Consider the following 17,188-nt stretch of genomic DNA (forward strand, 5'->3'; position numbering starts at 1 on the left):
GTTCCATATCAATATTGTACGTAAATATCTACCGGCAAGTCTAACAATTGATGTATACACATAGGCGTACGAGGCGGGGGGGGGGGGGGGCAGACTGCCCCCAAAATTTCCAGAGGACAAGAAATTCGGGCAAAAGTCCTGAAAAATTCGGGCAGTCTAAGAGGAGAAAATATATATATATATATAAATATGCAGTAGCTTGCCCGAATCTTTTTTCAAATTTTTGCCCGACAATTCCGTGGAGAGTGTTTGTAAAATTAATATTGTATTAATATTACTATAGGCATAATGATTTTCTTTATTTAGCATCATGATGCCCGAATATTTACGTGTAACACCACCGTAAGCGCAGCTCATCTGGGCTACCACGCTTTTTACACTATCGCCCAAAATTATTAACAGAGAACGCCGCTCACAATTGTGGTGACATGCATGCATGGAGATTAGCAGTCTCTGAAGTGAATGACTACAAGCTTAAACGATCTTAAAAAATATACTGTCCTATTTTTTCCCTTCAAAGTGATGTTACCATTTATTCTTCTTCTAATTTACCAAATTTACCAATTTTGGGGAAGTGTAAATTTCTAAAACTTGAGATTATAAAATAAAGAATGTTTAGATGAAACTTGCAAGGAGTTCATAAGTGCCATTTTAGGCAATCTGAGAAGCATTTCTTGCCAAAAAAATTCTAATACGCTACGCGCCAACGGATGGTGGCGCTCCGCTTAGTGTCACGGGAACTTTCGGGCACAAAAGTTTCTGCCCCCCCCCCACCAAACTGAAATGGTCCCATACGCCTATGTGTATACAGCTCCCCGAATGACAAGATATGGAGGGTTTTGCTGGAAATATCCCCCAAATCACTATAACGACTTTGACGTTGTAACGGTTTGATCCATTGAAGCTACTTGATTTTGATCCAAGGTTTGAGTTCGTTGTCAGTTTACATGGGCAAAACAGAATTAAAAAAAAACTGCTGTGACAAAGGAAAACCTGATTTGTAAAACACTTTGATACAACCAGTGTTTAGTAATATTTTAGCTATTCTTTGTGTCTATATTCTAGCTAAAACTGTCACATTGTTGAAATTTCTTGCTTGAAATTGTAAAAACCAAGGTGTTTGCTTTGAATTAAAATGTTAATAACTTAATTTCTCAACCAATTAAGAAAGTTATTAAACATCGATATCACCACGGCTTGGTTATGCGCAGGCAACCCCTACAAAAAAGAGTAGTTCTAGCGGCCCATGCATAGACTAATAGCAATAAACATTGTTCATCAACATCTGAGATGGGTAAAATTGGGTTCGTTTACACAAAAACGTCAAGGAAAAATATGTTTTGTGTCACAATGTGAGGGCGTTGTGGTCAAGTTGTTAAGGCAGTGGACTTGTGATCTAAGGATTACAGGTTCGAGCGCTGGCCAGATCATTACGTTGTGTCCTTGGGCAAGGCGCTTTATCTCCACTGCCTCTCTTCACCCAGGTGTATAAATGGGGACTTGGGAGGTAACTTGTAAATATAGTTGTTTCCGCCGGTTTGTGGCTGCAACCTATGGGAAGTCCCCTGGGGGACATGTGGTTGTGGTGCACTGCACGGTGGTGCCCCAGGACAGATTGATTGAATTGTGCACACTTTGGTGTGTATAGGTGTGACAAGTTACCAATGACCAGGGTTAAGTTGTAAAGTCGTGTGAGAGGGCCTTGGCCCTGAACAAGACTGTAAATCTAAAATTATAAATTATATAAAAATTATTATAAATACCAATACACTTAAGGTGGCTAAACATCTCCTAAATTATTTCTTAAGGCATTTCATACATGTCATCAGTCATAATGCTAGAAATTTTTGCAAAGATTTTCATTCAACCAGTAGCGAGTGGAAGGTGATGCTCTTTCAACCTTAGTTTGCATTTCCAGGTGGCCTCAGATTCAATTTGGTGCAATATAGCACACTTCAACACCCACTCCATTTTGTAAACTTAATTTTGTATTTTCACCTGGCCTTAGATGCAATTTGGTGCTCCAAATGAGATTTTTTCTCATTTGGAAATGAAAAAGGGGTTTTCTGACTTGCGAAGCGGGGGGGGGGGGGGGGAATGATACTTCCGCCCCTCCACATTTTCACTGGGGGGTGGCGCCCCCCAGCCCCCCGGTTCCTACGCCCTTCATTGCGTGTGATAAAGTGCACATAGCGTGAGAGCGTGTGAAGGGCTGGAAATGCGTGTCACACGCCAATTGCGTGTGAGTTGGAATAACTGCATTTGACAGGGTACCATGACAATTTTATATCGAGCTCAAAACCTACCCAATGACAAAATGAAGGTCTTACTTATTTCTTCGTGATCAAATATAACCTCATAATCCATTTGCAGCAATTAGCATTCGTGTCAGTGAGTAATGGGGTCAGATGTTTCTTCATGGTTGGTGTGCAATCCGTGTCAATTTTTACCAGCAACAGGAAACAGGTCAGTGAACAGACTGTTGAATTGCTGGCAACTCGGATTTATTGAAGAATTTGATAAATTCGTTTACAGCTACAGCAATATCACAGGCCGACGACAACTTTGTGCGATAAAAGTAGTTTAAATTCAGTATACCAATGTACTAAGTGAGTAACAGACTAAACTGCATGTAATTTTACAAAGTCGTAGCAAAATTTCCGCTTTCTTCAGAAAGCTTTTGCAAATGTTGCAACTCAAGAGGAAGGATGAAAGTCCTCTCATCCTTTCATGACCATTTAATTAAGCTTGCTCACAAATGGGGATGGGGGGGGGGTAGTTATATTACTTTTTCCTAAAGTAATGGGGAAAAAAACATTGACTATATATTTTTCCATTAATGTGCTAAATTCAGATGTCAGAATTTTTAAGGAGATGCAAGTTTAAAGAAATAATGTCCACAGATATGAATAAATTAACTGCTAAATTATGAGGAGAAACAAAACTTGAAACAACAGAATGACAAAAATAAGGGCAGAAAAAGAAATTCATAAAGTGACCAAAGATCAACAGTTCTTTGCTATGTAATTCTTCCACTGAACATTTTCAATACATCATTCTGTCTAACTTGAAGGCTGCCCTCCATCACAACGATTATACTTGAAATCTTACATAATTAGTAGAACTACCTGTCGAAGAAATTCATCTTCACAAAAGGAAATGCACTTCTCTAAAATGCTTTCCTTATTCTAAAATAATGCATAAAAGAGGGCTTTATTTTCAATGCATATTGGATTCTGCTCTCCCTGATTTTCTTTAATTTGGGAGTTCAGAAGGGTAAATTTAAAAACAAGATTGATTCATTAACGAAGGAAAATCTACACAACATGTTTAAACTATTCTCATGACGTGTACGTATGCATGTCTAATCCAGACACAAGCTTTCTTTCGATAATTTTTGTCTTTGCTTAAAGAAAGACTTTGTAAGATAAACATCGTAAAACTTGGTCTTAAAGCAAATATTTGAAATACTACTGAAAGTATGGTTTCGAAATACTACTGAAAGTAGATGTTTGAAAGTACAATTAAGTCTAGATTTCATAGCATGTTATTTATTATACAGTGTCCTTTCACATACTGGAACCAAGACAGATCATTATCTTATCATATCTGAGGATGTCCCTAAGTCAAAAGAAAGTGTGAGTCATTTTAGTAAATTATGAATGACCTTCAATGCATTTTTCCCACTACCAAGTGATAAATGTAGCCAACACTGATCGACATTAGGTGCAGCACACATGATGAAGTTGAATTTCCAAAAGGTTTCAAAAATGTTTAACACTGTGAACACTTATAACCTTGGTGTAAAATATGTCTGTCAATATTCCTATTTTGAGATATCATGTTTACAAAGTTTTCAGGTTTCATCTCTGTTGACTTCATATGACATTTGACCTGCATAAAAATATATAAGCATTTTGACAGCTATAAGAGTAATCTTCCATGCACATATTAACATTGACCAAATTTGGTCTTTGAGAGATACATATAGTTTTTACATTTTGGCAACTGCTTGCCTTAATTAACCATTGACCTCCTGAAAATCTTGTACTCATTATAGGGAAGCCATATGTTCAATATTTGAAATACTACTGAAAGTATGGTTTGAAATACTACTGAAAGTAGATGTTTGAAAGTACAATTAAGTCTAGATTTCATAGCATGTTATTTATTATACAATGTGTCCTTTCATATACTGTAGCGCTGAAACCAAGACAGATTATTATCTTATCATATACCTGAGGATGTCGCTAAGTCTGAAGAAAGTTTGAGTCATTTTAGGAAATTTTGAATGACCTTCAATGCATTTTTGCCACTACCAAGTAATAAACATTGCCAACACTGATCGACATTAGGTGCAGCACACATGATGAAGATGGATTTCCAAACGGTTTCAAAAATGTTTAACACTGTGAACCCTTATAAACTTGGTGTAAAATATGACTGTCAATATTCCAATTTTGAGATCATGTTTACAATGTTTTCAGGCTTCATCTCTGTTGACTTCATATGACATTTGACCTGCATAAAAATATGTAAACATTTTGGCCATTATAAGAGTAACCTTCCATGCACACATTAACCTTGACCAAATTTGGTCTTTGAGAGATACATGTAGTTTTCACATTTTGGCAACTGCTTGCCTTAAATAACCATTGACCTCCTGAAAATCTTGTACTCATTATAGGGAAGCCATATGTTAAATATGAGATCTCGTGAAGTTTCCTATCTTGAGATATTTTGCTTACAAGGTTTTGACCTCAGACGACCTTTGACCACCAAATTGTGTAAAATCTTTACACTACATAAGATTACCCTACCATGCATAAATGAGCTCTTTTGAGTCCTGGAGATACAGCGTTTTTGAGATTTACACATTTTGCCCTCTGCTGACCCCAAATGACCTCTGACCTCCACCCAAAACTACAGGGTTCTTGTACTAATTATGGAGAAGCCACATGTCAAATATGAGAACTGCAGATGTTACCTATGTTGAGATATCATGTTATGAACTAGGGCTTCACACACACACACGCACACACAAATGCAGTACGGTCGCAAAGGTCACTAATTTAAAGAATCCCAGATTGGAGAGGAATAATAATACATATCCCTTATTAACCTAGGAAATCTCCTTATTTGTAATCTCCACAGTTGTCTTTTAACTGCTCTTCATTAAGGTTCTCTGCTTAAACATAGAACTCTTAAGCATTAAGTCCAGAAGGCAAGGATATCTGTGTATATTTATATTTGTATGGCGCTCTCAACAAGTTGGCCACATTAATTACACTTATATACTTCTTATAACTACTTATCCTTCTTCTCATTCAAAGGCCTGGGCGTCATATATGATTTCACCACTTCAAGGGTGACATCCTTGCGTCTTTCTTGATGTTTGGCAACAAGTTTCTGTAGGATTGTGACAAGTTCTTTCTTGATCTCTCCAGTCAGTAATTTACCAGAACTGTAATCCTGCAACAGGAGGCAGAGAGAGAGAGAAGAAAATTAAAGAAAAAAGAGGAGAGGTATAAAATTACTTAAATAAGGAATCCAAAGATGAGGGAAAACAGATATGTAATTTAGGGACTCGCGGTAAAAAGTTGGCTAAATTTACATAATTCAGGGCGATCCCCAGTGTGGAACGAAACACAGTTTACGTAAATATTTTAATGACATGCAAACAGCTTCCGTAAGTACTGATAAAAATTGTTTTGCAAAAAGGAGTAAACACTTCAGTCCAGAATAAATAACTGTACATTAAATATATTTGTAAATTCATAAAACTAACTCTGTACCATAGAAAAAGGAGGGGGGGGGGGGGGGGGGAAATGGGATGGATAAACCATACCTGAAGATCAAAACCAACTTAAAATATAATCGTTTTACAGCAAACATCCTCTAAAATCCTACAGATTTTTTATGCTTTTAATATTGATTTTTTTTTTGTCATTGAGGTAAAATTACAAGCTATATCATAAATGACATACTACAGGATGAGAGTGGGACAAACCTGACGAATCTGTTCTAATCTCTCGTCATCTTCCAGAAAGAAGGTGAGATACTGGTATGAGACGTCTATTTCACAGTTTCCGCCCTTCTCTCTGTGTTCCTCAACGCTGGTACCACCCCCAGAGAAGGCGTATTTGTTGATCTGCAGAGATTGCAACAAACAAAATGACATTTGGACAGTTTGGATCGAATTTTTTATTTTTTTAAATCTTTGTATGTGTAGAGTGAGCTTTGCTTTTTGGACGATGCAGAAGATTCAAGAGAATCAACTTTGGTGATTGGTCAATGTTGATTTATGTATAGGTATCTAAATGAATCACACATAAACTAAATGCTTTATAAGTGCACATGTTCTAATACACCACAATATCACTAATTTCATGTTACTCAATCCATTGCAATTAGCAAACTTTAGTCAAAAGATATATTTTTTCCTTTTGATATATTTCAAAGTATACAATAGTGCTCAAAACTGACTCTTATTTATCAAAATTTGATGTTAACTTTCTCCAATTTCAAATGTTGCACTTTTAAGTTGTGCCTTAATACTTTTAAACATTTTTACTATATTAGCTGACATTATAAACCATTATACCCAAAATGATAACCTTTCTTGTGAACATAAAAAAATAAGATGATATTATTCGATTGTCAGATTCCTAAATGAAGGAAGAGTGAAATATCGCTGTCTGGGGATGACATACAGCAAGGCATAGGTTTAATGCTTGCAATTTGCATAGCAGTTTCAGTGGTTTGTAAACTTGGATGCATTGAGACATTCGACAATACCAAAGCTTTGCACATAGAAAGTGTAGTATATTGATAAAGTTTGTGTATTGTGATGAAGTCTTCCCAGCGTTCTTCGAAACCACCTGTTGGTCCTTCAGCTGACCTTATGACCTACATATCATTATACCAGCATGTAGCTATATCAATATGTATCATGTAAAACCAGTTCGGCATTTAAGTCCATTCTGAAATGTGTTTTGTTTTGCCTGTTTCGTTTGGTTAATTAAGTGAGTTAAACCAGCGGAAACGTCGGAAACTGTTGGACATCTTTGCAAGCTTTGTTCCCAACTTGGACACTCTTCAAATGTATTTTGTTATGGCATTAACAGATGCAGTATAAATTTATTATGTAGAGTTATGAAAAGTTAACCTATACCAACCTTGGTTTTGATTTGTTTCTGTGTATCTGTTAGGAATATGGATGACGTTGGATCACTGGCGCTCATCTTGCTCTGAGCTCCTTGGAGAGCGGGAAAGAAAGTTGAGTGGATGAGAGCTGGCTTAGGGTATCCCAACCTTGGAGCAACATCTCTTGTCATCCTAAAATAAGGATCCTATAAAATAAAGGTGTGACCGTATGGAGAGCATGGGTGAAATTATCTGACTGAATTTTTATCTTCTAATGATGCAACACAGAACCAATAATAGATTTAAGTCCCAAAATCACCTGCAAACTAATATAGGTAAATTAGGAACAAATTAAATGCAAAGAGCAAAGAAAGGATTGCCAAAAATTAAAAAAAAATCAGGTCTTCTGCAAAGATTGGACCTTCCAGACCATAGTTCATTTTGAAATATTTATAAAACTAGTGTTGATTAGAGGCTGACTTACATGGCACTCAAATCGTTTGGGGGACAGATATTTTACCAGGTATTTGAAAGGTATTAAGAATAGGAGATGTTTGGTTGGATTTTCAATTCAATTTTATGGAGACATAGAAACAGCGGCCTTTAAAGTAATACCATACCTGAGCTGGTTATGCAACAAGCAAAGAAGAAATAAACATAGCTTGATGGCAATAAAATTCATTGCAAGACTACCTTGTTCCATATATATCAATGTAACACTAAACACACAGTTTTCTAACAAGCTAACAATATCATGTTTGTCAAGAAAATTGTGTCAATTAGCCTCTGAAGAAGATCTTGGTATGGTTAAAATGGCAGGCTCTCCAACATTATAGCTTAGAATAAAATGTTTATGTTTTTGTCACAATTAACCTCCAAAGAAGGTATTGGTAGGATTGAAAAGCCAGGCCCCCGAACATTATAGCTTAGAATATCAAATGTTATAGCTAAGAATATCCTGATTTTTCATGTGCTTGTCAGAATTAGCCTCTGAAGAAGATCCTGCTAACAATATAGCTAAGAATATCTAACATTATAGCTAAGAATATAATGTATCTTGACGTATTTTTCACATATTAAACTCTGAAGAAGATATTGGTACAGTAGGATTAGCACCGTAACTGTTATGATTAAGAATATTACTGTAGCAATTGTTCCAACACAGTCAGAGAAATGCTCAAAGTGCATTCTTATTATTTGTTTAGTATTGTGACCATTTGAGCAAATCTAGAAATGTTAGGCTCAATGTATAGTGCCTATCAAGTATATGGGTAAAGTACAACGTAACAGACACTACGAGACAGTAACACAGACACAACGCAGACTTACTTGATCTATTGCACATGGTATAAGGCATGGTATCTTGCCAGTGTCTTTCTCTCCAAAAATGCCAGGAAAGGAATTGCTAAAAGAAGGTGCAGCCTGAATAGCAGGGAAACTGATCTTACCTATCAACGAGAAACGACAAATGAAGGTAAAAAATTTAATAATTGCTGATTGCTTTTGAAAAGTAAATAAAGGAAGACAGAAACCTATCCGTCATCATTGCTTTATTCCCAAACAGGTTAAAAAGCAAAACAAGAAAATGATTCTATTTGGAACATATCAGAGGTATGATGTTCCTTCACAGTTCGTACACAAAACCTGATGACTTGAGCAAGTCTTAATAGGACATAATTGAGCTGCATGTGTGTCATTTTTAAAATATATTTTCTTTATTTATTACAATGTTTTATCTTCTGTCGTAGAGATGAGTTTTGCAAATGCTACCATCACCCTAAAACTCAAGTCATCACGTTTGTAAACAGACACACAGTTTGTAGTAAAGTTACGGTTACTTGGTAACTCTTCTGTCGTAGAGATGAGTTTTGCAAATGCTACCATCACCCTAAAACTCAAGTCATCACGTTTATAAACAGTCATACAGTTTGTAGTAAAGTTACGGTTACTTGGTAACTCTTCTGTCGTAGAGATGAGTTTTGCAAATGCTACCATCACCCTAAAACTCAAGTCATCACGTTTATAAACAGTCACACAGTTTGTTGTAAAGTTACGGTTACTTGGTAACTCTTCTGTCGTAGAGATGAGTTTTGCAAATGCTACCATCACCCTAAAACTCAAGTCATCACGTTTATAAACAGTGACACAGTTTGTAGTAAAGTTACGATAACTTTCATGATTACAATGATTTTTTTTAGCTCAGGTTTATACTAGGAAACCAATATCATTTTGCTTCTCCAACCAACCCAAAAATGGTTTTGCCAAAACAAGCACCATAGTCAGAGGTTTGGAAAGCCAGGTCGGACCCAGGGAACAGCAATGTCACTGGGCCCCAATCTTGCACTTTCTATACTCCTGAAGTATAATATGAGAATGAACAATCTTTACTCCACGTCTTCCTGGGTTCCCAAATTGACCTCTTGCCCTAGGGCTGTAGAACCCTCTGATGCCCCTCATCTACCCCACCCCCTCGCATTAGGTCTGGTTACAGTAACTTTTGCCTTGATGATATATTAACTTACCGATGCAATCACTATCTCCAAAGCCAAATATTCCCTTTACTTGATTAAATGTAACACATTTCTGGACTTTTAACATATTTCTGTAGAAGGCTGGACATGATCTATCAGGAGAAAAAAAAAAATACCACAGTTACTCTTAATGAAGCATTATGAACAAATCAATTTTTCTATTTAAGTAAAGAAGCAAATGCACAATATAATAGTAACACTTCAACAGCTTGCTTCGCCCTGTTATGTGGAAGAGACTATAGTTGTCTTCAGAAGTTCAGAAAGTGTTTCAAGATACAGTATCATACTGATCATTGTGGACATATGACAGACGAAGACTATAAATTATCAAATTATTCACATAACAAGGCAGAAAATTTGAAATGTTCTTGAAAGCCTGAAACATTGTACTGTATCGCACTCAGCAACTACCTCACTTATTCCTTACCACATCACTTATTCATCACATTTACTTTCTTCATATTGGAAAACAATGACAACTGCGAAAGCTGATGATTTGATGTGGTGCTGACTTTAAAAACAGTTTGCTGGTTGTCCCTTGAACAATAGGACTTTCCTTGAAAGTTGTCCAACAAGGAACATGAGTTATGGAATGAGATTGGTGTATTCTATCTTTAGCCTTCTGACACCATCCGAAAAACCCATAACAGCAAAACCTCAAATATCAGAGTGTAACCTGACAAACTGACACGACGACAACAGAAGAGAGTGACTAATTACCAGATTGTTTTAGTAAACATATTTAAATCACAGGTGGGAAACTTAGAATAATGGGAAATTTCCCTAGTCTTGCTCCTTGTCCACAAATGAATAAATCAAGTCAACTTCTTATAAAAAATCCTTCTGGATGCATTCAAAAGGAAACTTCTAACTTCACCAACCAGAAACAGTTAAAGGCATGTGCACACAAATAATCACAAGATGAACAGTGGTAACACATGGGTGAAAACAGACAGTCCATGGGGTGGTGTATTAGTCATTACCAAGGGATACATGACTACGGTAAGAAGGATTCTGGAGGGTTCAATAGGAGGGCTTAAACTTAAAGGTGTTGGCCTACCAAATACCACTGCGACAAGAGCATAGTTTCCCCGTAGAATCATCCCATTATAAATCTGTGATATTCTCACCCAATATACTCCATATCAGAGAATATGAAGGTTTTATCCACGTCAAATCCCAGTGCAATTATGTCTTTCGCATTCTCGTATGTCAGCCGTAACGCTTCTTCGACTTTCAAATCTTTCCAAAGAAACTTTTCATCATCTGTCATCTGAATGACCAATGGTACATCAAACACTTCTTGAAGCCATCTAAAAAATAAAACAGATTATATGTTATTTTATATACTTGTTTATTTTCTAATATTGTATTTATAAACATAGACAATCCCCCCCCCCCCCACATGGCAGCAGCAGCTAAATAGCACCCAACTGAAAGTTTATCTCACATGATCTGGCCAGGACTCGAACCTGCAAGCTTTAGATCACAAGTCCACTGCCATAACCACTTGCACATAACACTATATAACAGCATATTAGATAGAGATAATTATTGAAACTTTGTTATTGAGCAAATTCATGATTGATATTTTTTTTGGCAATGATTGAGAGAGCAAAAAGTGATTGCAACATTTTTTGTTGTCTGTAGGGACCTTTATGGATGGATGTAGTTGCCTTTTTGCTGAAAACATAAATGGCACCAAAACCTTTAGTTCATCTGTGCCCTTCATCTTGCTCTATGCTTGCGTCAAGACCATCATATGGTTTCCACTGTACATTCTTTCCATACTTGAGTAAACATCCAATCCTTTTGCAAATTGAATTTGGTCGGCTAATAGAAAAGTTACTAAAACAAGTCAAAAGAAAATATTGGTCAATTCAAAAATCTATGAACAGCATATTATGGACAATGTGTCATATTGGAAAATTACACTTTTAAGATACATCAATGGAATATAATTTTTTAAACTTAATAAGTAATTGCTTGTTTTTCACACTTCTGTGAACAGCTACAAAAATTGACTCACTTTGTGAACAAGAATGGGATTAGATGCCCCAAGTGCATAGCATCTGAAGATGGTCCCCTGCCTGTGTACAGGAAGAAAGGCTTCTTTGTTTCGTAACAGTTGAGAATGAAGTGAACATCTCTGGAAGGAAGTTTTGTAACACAATTAGTGGTAAAGTAATAAATTCAAAGAGAACCTCAACAATTTTCTGCAACATGATTTTTGTTTTGTTTTACCATTTATAAAGTCACATATAGTTTACAAGACAAACATAGCAGACAAGCAATTGAAAACCATTTTTACATTTCTACAAGGACAACAAAACAAATAAAACTTTCATTCGTGGTTTAGTTTTGCATCCTAAACATCATCTTTCCACTCTCAACATTTTATAAAATTAACAAAAAATAATTAGAGAGAGACATATCAGGTGTTAGACATACATTGTTAGAGTTCAAACTTTAAAGAGGCCATGACACGAAAAATCCAACTCATCGAGAGTAACTTCCTCTGAATCTATGAGAAAATCTATGTTCAAAACTATCCTCAACACCTTGAAAACCTCAAGGACTAATTAGTAATTAACGTTTTAATATTCGCATTCGAAAATAGATATCTGAGAATGCGATTTCACAACAAGACAATGATGACGTCATGTTAGGAACACAAGTGCAAAGCCCAGGCATGTATCGGATGCGCGACGATCATACCGTTCCATATACACGCACATTTACACTGAGAGAACAACCACTGTATTACGCTATATCGTTAGAAATTTCAAGTTTGTTTTACAACTGTTGTAAACTATCCGAGAGAAATGCCGGTCCGTTGTGTTGTTGGGGGCTGCATAAATATCATTACCCATGCAATTAGCCTTCATCCATGGCTGAAGGACGAAAAAAAACCGGCGATTATGACCAAGTTAGTGCACAACACCAGCGCCGATTTCACTGGGCCTAGCCAGTATGCAGCTCCGAATGAAGCGAACACTTCACGGAAGCATACTACGATCCCTCCTTTTTGTTAAGAAATAAAACAAATGGACTTTAACGGTTCGACATAAAAGAGTCATTCTTCTGTCAAGTAATCCACAAAACACTACTCTGAAGACCAGATCGGGGAACAGGAAACCTCCAATGGGGCAAGTGGCGAGCCTTAGGAGGTAGCGCGCCGAGCACTAGTAGTAATATAGTAGTAGCGTTACTACACTGAAGTCGCAATAGACGAAGAGATTTTACTGCATCATCTAAATTAACACCCCCTTCATTGCTCTATTGTATACTAATAAGCTATGAGGTTAGCTTCAGAAGCGATGGGTTACATCTTCTTGTGAACAAATCTCTGTGCCCCAATTTATTTCTGGAATATGCTGGATCAGTTAGTTATAGCAATAATTTCTTATTCCTATTCCAGGAAAACCATTTTTATGTTGTGGAGGGAGTGGGGGTAATGGGGATGGGTCAAATAGGTAGGTAAAAAGATTTTATTCCAAAGGGTGTTTAATTAAATCTCAAAGCGATTTATTTTAAAGTCACAGAGCCAAAAATTCACACAACATAGTTCAAGTGTTAAATCATTGAACAAAATTTATTCAATATCAGTTCTAGACAGTCATTATGGACAATCTAAAATTACATTAACAACAATCATTGTATTATATGACATAAAAGTAAAACTACTTTTCATAAACATTATCATTCTTAAATTACACTAATGTAATTTGTGACATCAAAGGAGGTTAAAAGAAAACAACTTACATGAATTGTTTTGCTTTAAGCCTACAAAGCAGTTGCATGTCCATCGCTATCAATCGTTGTTGTGACAAATTAATTAGAATAATCCAGAAGCAAATACAATAAAGGGTTATTTAAACCAAGAAACAATGCACGAAGTAACTCACATGCAAAAATGTTACCCAAGCACGACGACACGTACAACACTGATGGGCAATGTGAAACACAGCATCACACGCATTAAAACAATCGAAGACCATTAACAGGGTGTACTGCTGAGTTTTTGAAGAAAGACTACAAAACAAACCAACTGCTGCTGAAGAAACAAAGTCTAAACATTCAAGAGTTCTGCTGCCTCCATTGGTCTTTATTATGACTTTTCTGTCAAATATCATTGGTGATATGGATATTTTGGCTTCCAGATTAAAGGTACGAATCAAACGTCTGGGAGGTAAATGCCCCTTAAAAAGGTCAATGCCCGTTCCCTTATGCACATATTATATGACATCACGGTCACGCCAATACTTGTGTCCAAATGCTTCAAAACATGCCTTTTCTTTCATTGTTGATGTTGGGTCTGGAAAATAACCTTTTCATCCTGAATTAAAAGTCTTGAATTTCAATATATCAACACTGAGGGAACCCTGACGGATTGATAATCCAACACAATCGTAGTTTAGAAAAGGTGTTTCTGGAGGAATTTCTCAACCAAGGCTTCCTATACAATGAGTTTTCTCCTGGCAACTTGAATCCAGTCTAATGACCATTGGCTGGAAAATCACTTCTGATCCTTTGGACTGCACATGATGGTAGCACAACCCTAACGTGTCTTGCTAGGAACCCCAAGTATCATTGAACCTGTTGACCGTAGGCTATGTATCTGTACTGCCTGGGAAAAATTTTATGAAAGTTCAAAATGTATTAATGTTGGCCCATGATGTCCACAATAACAAGCAGGCATACAATGTACAGTTATGGTTACATTTGTTGTGATTCATTTTACACCTTCCATGTATCATGAAACATTCTTTTGTTTCAGAAAATTGATTTGCAAAACTCCAGGCCAAAGTACTAGCCAAGTAATAATGAGTATGAAATAACACATATGCCTACCTAGTATGGCTGCATAATGCAACTTACAGTACATCCCCGAGCCAAACTTTCAGTATGCAACCAACCCTACTAGTACTACACACTCTACATATGGGTTGTAAGTTACCGTAACACAACGCACAATACGGTTTAGGGTGTTCCGCGAATTCCAACAACACATGCACAAAATGGACTGGATTTTGTTTTTAAATGCTTCGTTAATAAATTCTTACCACGTTGTATGTTCCTTGCAATGGTTTCGAACTGATTTCTTCTTCGATATCTTGTGGAGCTTCAATTTCGGCTCGTTTAACAGGCTCGAACTGATACGGTTCTAACACCTCCGCTCCACCCTCAACATTCGGTTCAATATTGGAATGATCATCGCCTTCACTCTCTGCTTCGAATATGAGAAAGGGCACTCTAATTATAGCCCAATTTCACTGCCTGGTGAAGAACCATTATCACTTTGAACTTCGGTTGCCGCAATTGGTTCTGGATCCGCCATTTTACAGGAAATTTTGATTTGATATCGCACTTGTGATCGGTGTTTTGTTTAGTAACTACTAGTGTACTTGTCTACTGTGTACGTGAATGGCATGTTCGGAGGATCGTAAGCAGCGACAACAAATGTGTTCAAAACGTGACGTCACATGACGTCATGCGAATCGGAAAATTTTCGAGTAAACAAAGTTTCAAACGCCGAAAAGGGTAAATTCATTCTCAATTTTCGACTTGAAAAATCAAGTTTTAAACTGGCAGATTGGTTGATACATGTTCTAGAGAACATCCTTTGATGGATCCCAAAAATATAGGACTTTGAAATTTTCGTGTCATGGCCACTTTAAAACAATGTTTGTTGTACCATGATTGGTTGTAACATATTTTCTTCTTCTGGCTACAACAAGTGAATCTAAATTGTCATCATCTAACATTAACCAGTACAATACTAGAGAATGAAAGGGTCCTATCCTGCCAGACTATACAGTATATCAGTTTGAACGCTTAACAAATCTGTTAACCTGGTCAAATCAAGCAAGTTACACACAAACATTAGAATCAAATAATTTACCTTTGGGAGAAAAATATACCTCTCCTAAGCATGTGATGAGGTTTGTGACCTGTCACCTTTTCAAATCTGTCAAGAAGAGCTTGGTCTATCCTTGTGCTTCCAAATCTTTCTGTAGAGTAAACATATAATTAGTAAGCTAGATACATATAAACCATTACAATGATTATAAACAAAGATTACACATATCATGCACAAGATGGACTGCACAAATGCCTACATATGGCAACATATGACAGTTTCATTGCATACTATAAATTAATATAAACAATAAAACTAGCAACTACAAAAGAGATGAGGATTTGATGAGGGGAGAGTTGTGAGATAAGCATAATTCTCGGTTTAATGACTGAACTGTACTCATTAATGTCTCATGATCTGCAACATTCTTTCTGATACTGGCAGATCTCAAGAATGGATGTTACACTTAAATTGGATTGCTAATGAGTTGTCTCATGTTTTCTGCAACACTAAAATGCTGAGAATTTCAGGTGCACTTTGTTTCTTAATCATTCTGGTGTATCTGTAGGGATCCTGATCGTCTGTAAGGACTTACTTATTAATTTATCATAATCTACTCCTTTCTCTGATTTTGATACCACCTCCCACGGGTTAACAATTTGATCGTCATCTTCAACAGCAGGCGGATCAGCCTCCGATTTCACTGTAAGGTCATTGACCTTGGCATCCAATTGGTCTGTCATCTCTGGTCATGAAAATGAGAACTAATAGAGAACCTTCTGATTGTTATCTGCTTGGTTCTTTGTTTCTGGGAAGAACAGAAAATTAATAGACCTTTAACATTAACACGTACAGCTTAAAATAGTTAATACTTTGATTTGATGCCAGGGATAGTAAGGGGGGTGGGCAGTGGGAAAGGGGTTTGTTCCCATAATTTGAAGCATGTGGCTCTGCAAATACCAGCTTAAAAGGACTCATTATAATACGTTTAGTAAATCCAAAGGGTAGTTGAAAAGTGGTGTTATTGTAACACAGTGTTTTGGACTAGTAAGGTAATAATATCAGTATTATTGTTTTACTTTGTAGTAGTATTTTGCAAGCACTCTTGTGTTGCACTCCAAGAGAGCAAATTTTTAACTTAACTTGTTCTTATTCTGTTGGTCTAATGCCTCGGTACAATTTCCATGAACTAATAATATATCTGCATTCTAAACCTTAGCTAAGTGTTATGCCAAGTGTCTCCTCCAACCAACGTTTCATTATATGATGCAATTTGATGAATTAGTTGTACCATATGTAGTATATAGACAATATTATCAACAGTGTAAGTTGTGGAATACATATGGGCTAATGTACACTACACCGTGGTACCAATGAGTGACCGAAGCTTAGCACATAGACCTAACGCAAACCAACAAAACACAAATAAATATGAAAACAATGTCTTACCAAGTTTGGTGTGTCGTGTGTCAGAATGCCAAAATAATTCAAACCAACCTGGTACATTTGATCATTACTTGGACAAGCACTTATACATACAAAGTTGGCTAAGCCTGTACAAACTTCGTACCCTGGTAATAATAGTGTATCACGACCGATGCGTTGTACACATGTTCTAGCGTAGTCAGTAAAAATGATGCAATGTACA

The 17,188-nt window shown here is 36.6% G+C and overlaps 1 protein-coding gene and 1 long non-coding RNA gene across 2 annotated transcripts; both read right to left on the minus strand.

Moving 5' to 3' along the window:
* Positions 1–2,986: 2,986 nt before the first annotated feature.
* Positions 2,987–17,127, minus strand: LOC139971175 (tryptophan--tRNA ligase, cytoplasmic-like). Its single transcript, XM_071977422.1, has 10 exons — positions 16,990–17,127; positions 16,136–16,348; positions 15,583–15,691; positions 11,707–11,826; positions 10,808–10,990; positions 9,669–9,769; positions 8,476–8,594; positions 7,179–7,352; positions 6,011–6,151; positions 2,987–5,472 (listed from the first exon to the last, which is right to left on the minus strand). Exons 2-10 carry the CDS (start codon positions 16,281–16,283, stop codon positions 5,308–5,310), a joined length of 1,260 nt encoding a protein of 419 aa, XP_071833523.1. The 5' UTR covers positions 16,284–16,348; positions 16,990–17,127; the 3' UTR covers positions 2,987–5,307.
* Positions 13,254–15,548, minus strand: LOC139971193 (uncharacterized). Its single transcript, XR_011794329.1, has 2 exons — positions 14,744–15,548; positions 13,254–14,307 (listed from the first exon to the last, which is right to left on the minus strand). It is a non-coding gene; the product is annotated as an uncharacterized lncRNA (long non-coding RNA).
* Positions 17,128–17,188: the final 61 nt, after the last annotated feature.

Source organism: Apostichopus japonicus, chromosome 8 (assembly GCF_037975245.1).
Source record: "Apostichopus japonicus isolate 1M-3 chromosome 8, ASM3797524v1, whole genome shotgun sequence".
Lineage (NCBI taxonomy): Eukaryota > Metazoa > Echinodermata > Holothuroidea > Aspidochirotida > Stichopodidae > Apostichopus > Apostichopus japonicus.

What these genes read in the sequence shown, in the direction of transcription:
- LOC139971175 (XM_071977422.1), bottom strand. Translation starts at nt 16,283, where the DNA reads ATGACAGACCAATTGGATGCCAAGGTCAATGACCTTACAGTGAAATCG. An exon ending in GGTATATTTTTCTCCCAAAG is followed by an intron (nt 11,827 to 15,582) that starts GTAAATTATTTG and finishes ACTTCCTTCCAG; the next exon opens with AGATGTTCACTTCATTCTCA. An exon ending in TCTGATATGGAGTATATTGG is followed by an intron (nt 9,770 to 10,807) that starts GTGAGAATATCA and finishes TTCTCCTGATAG; the next exon opens with ATCATGTCCAGCCTTCTACA.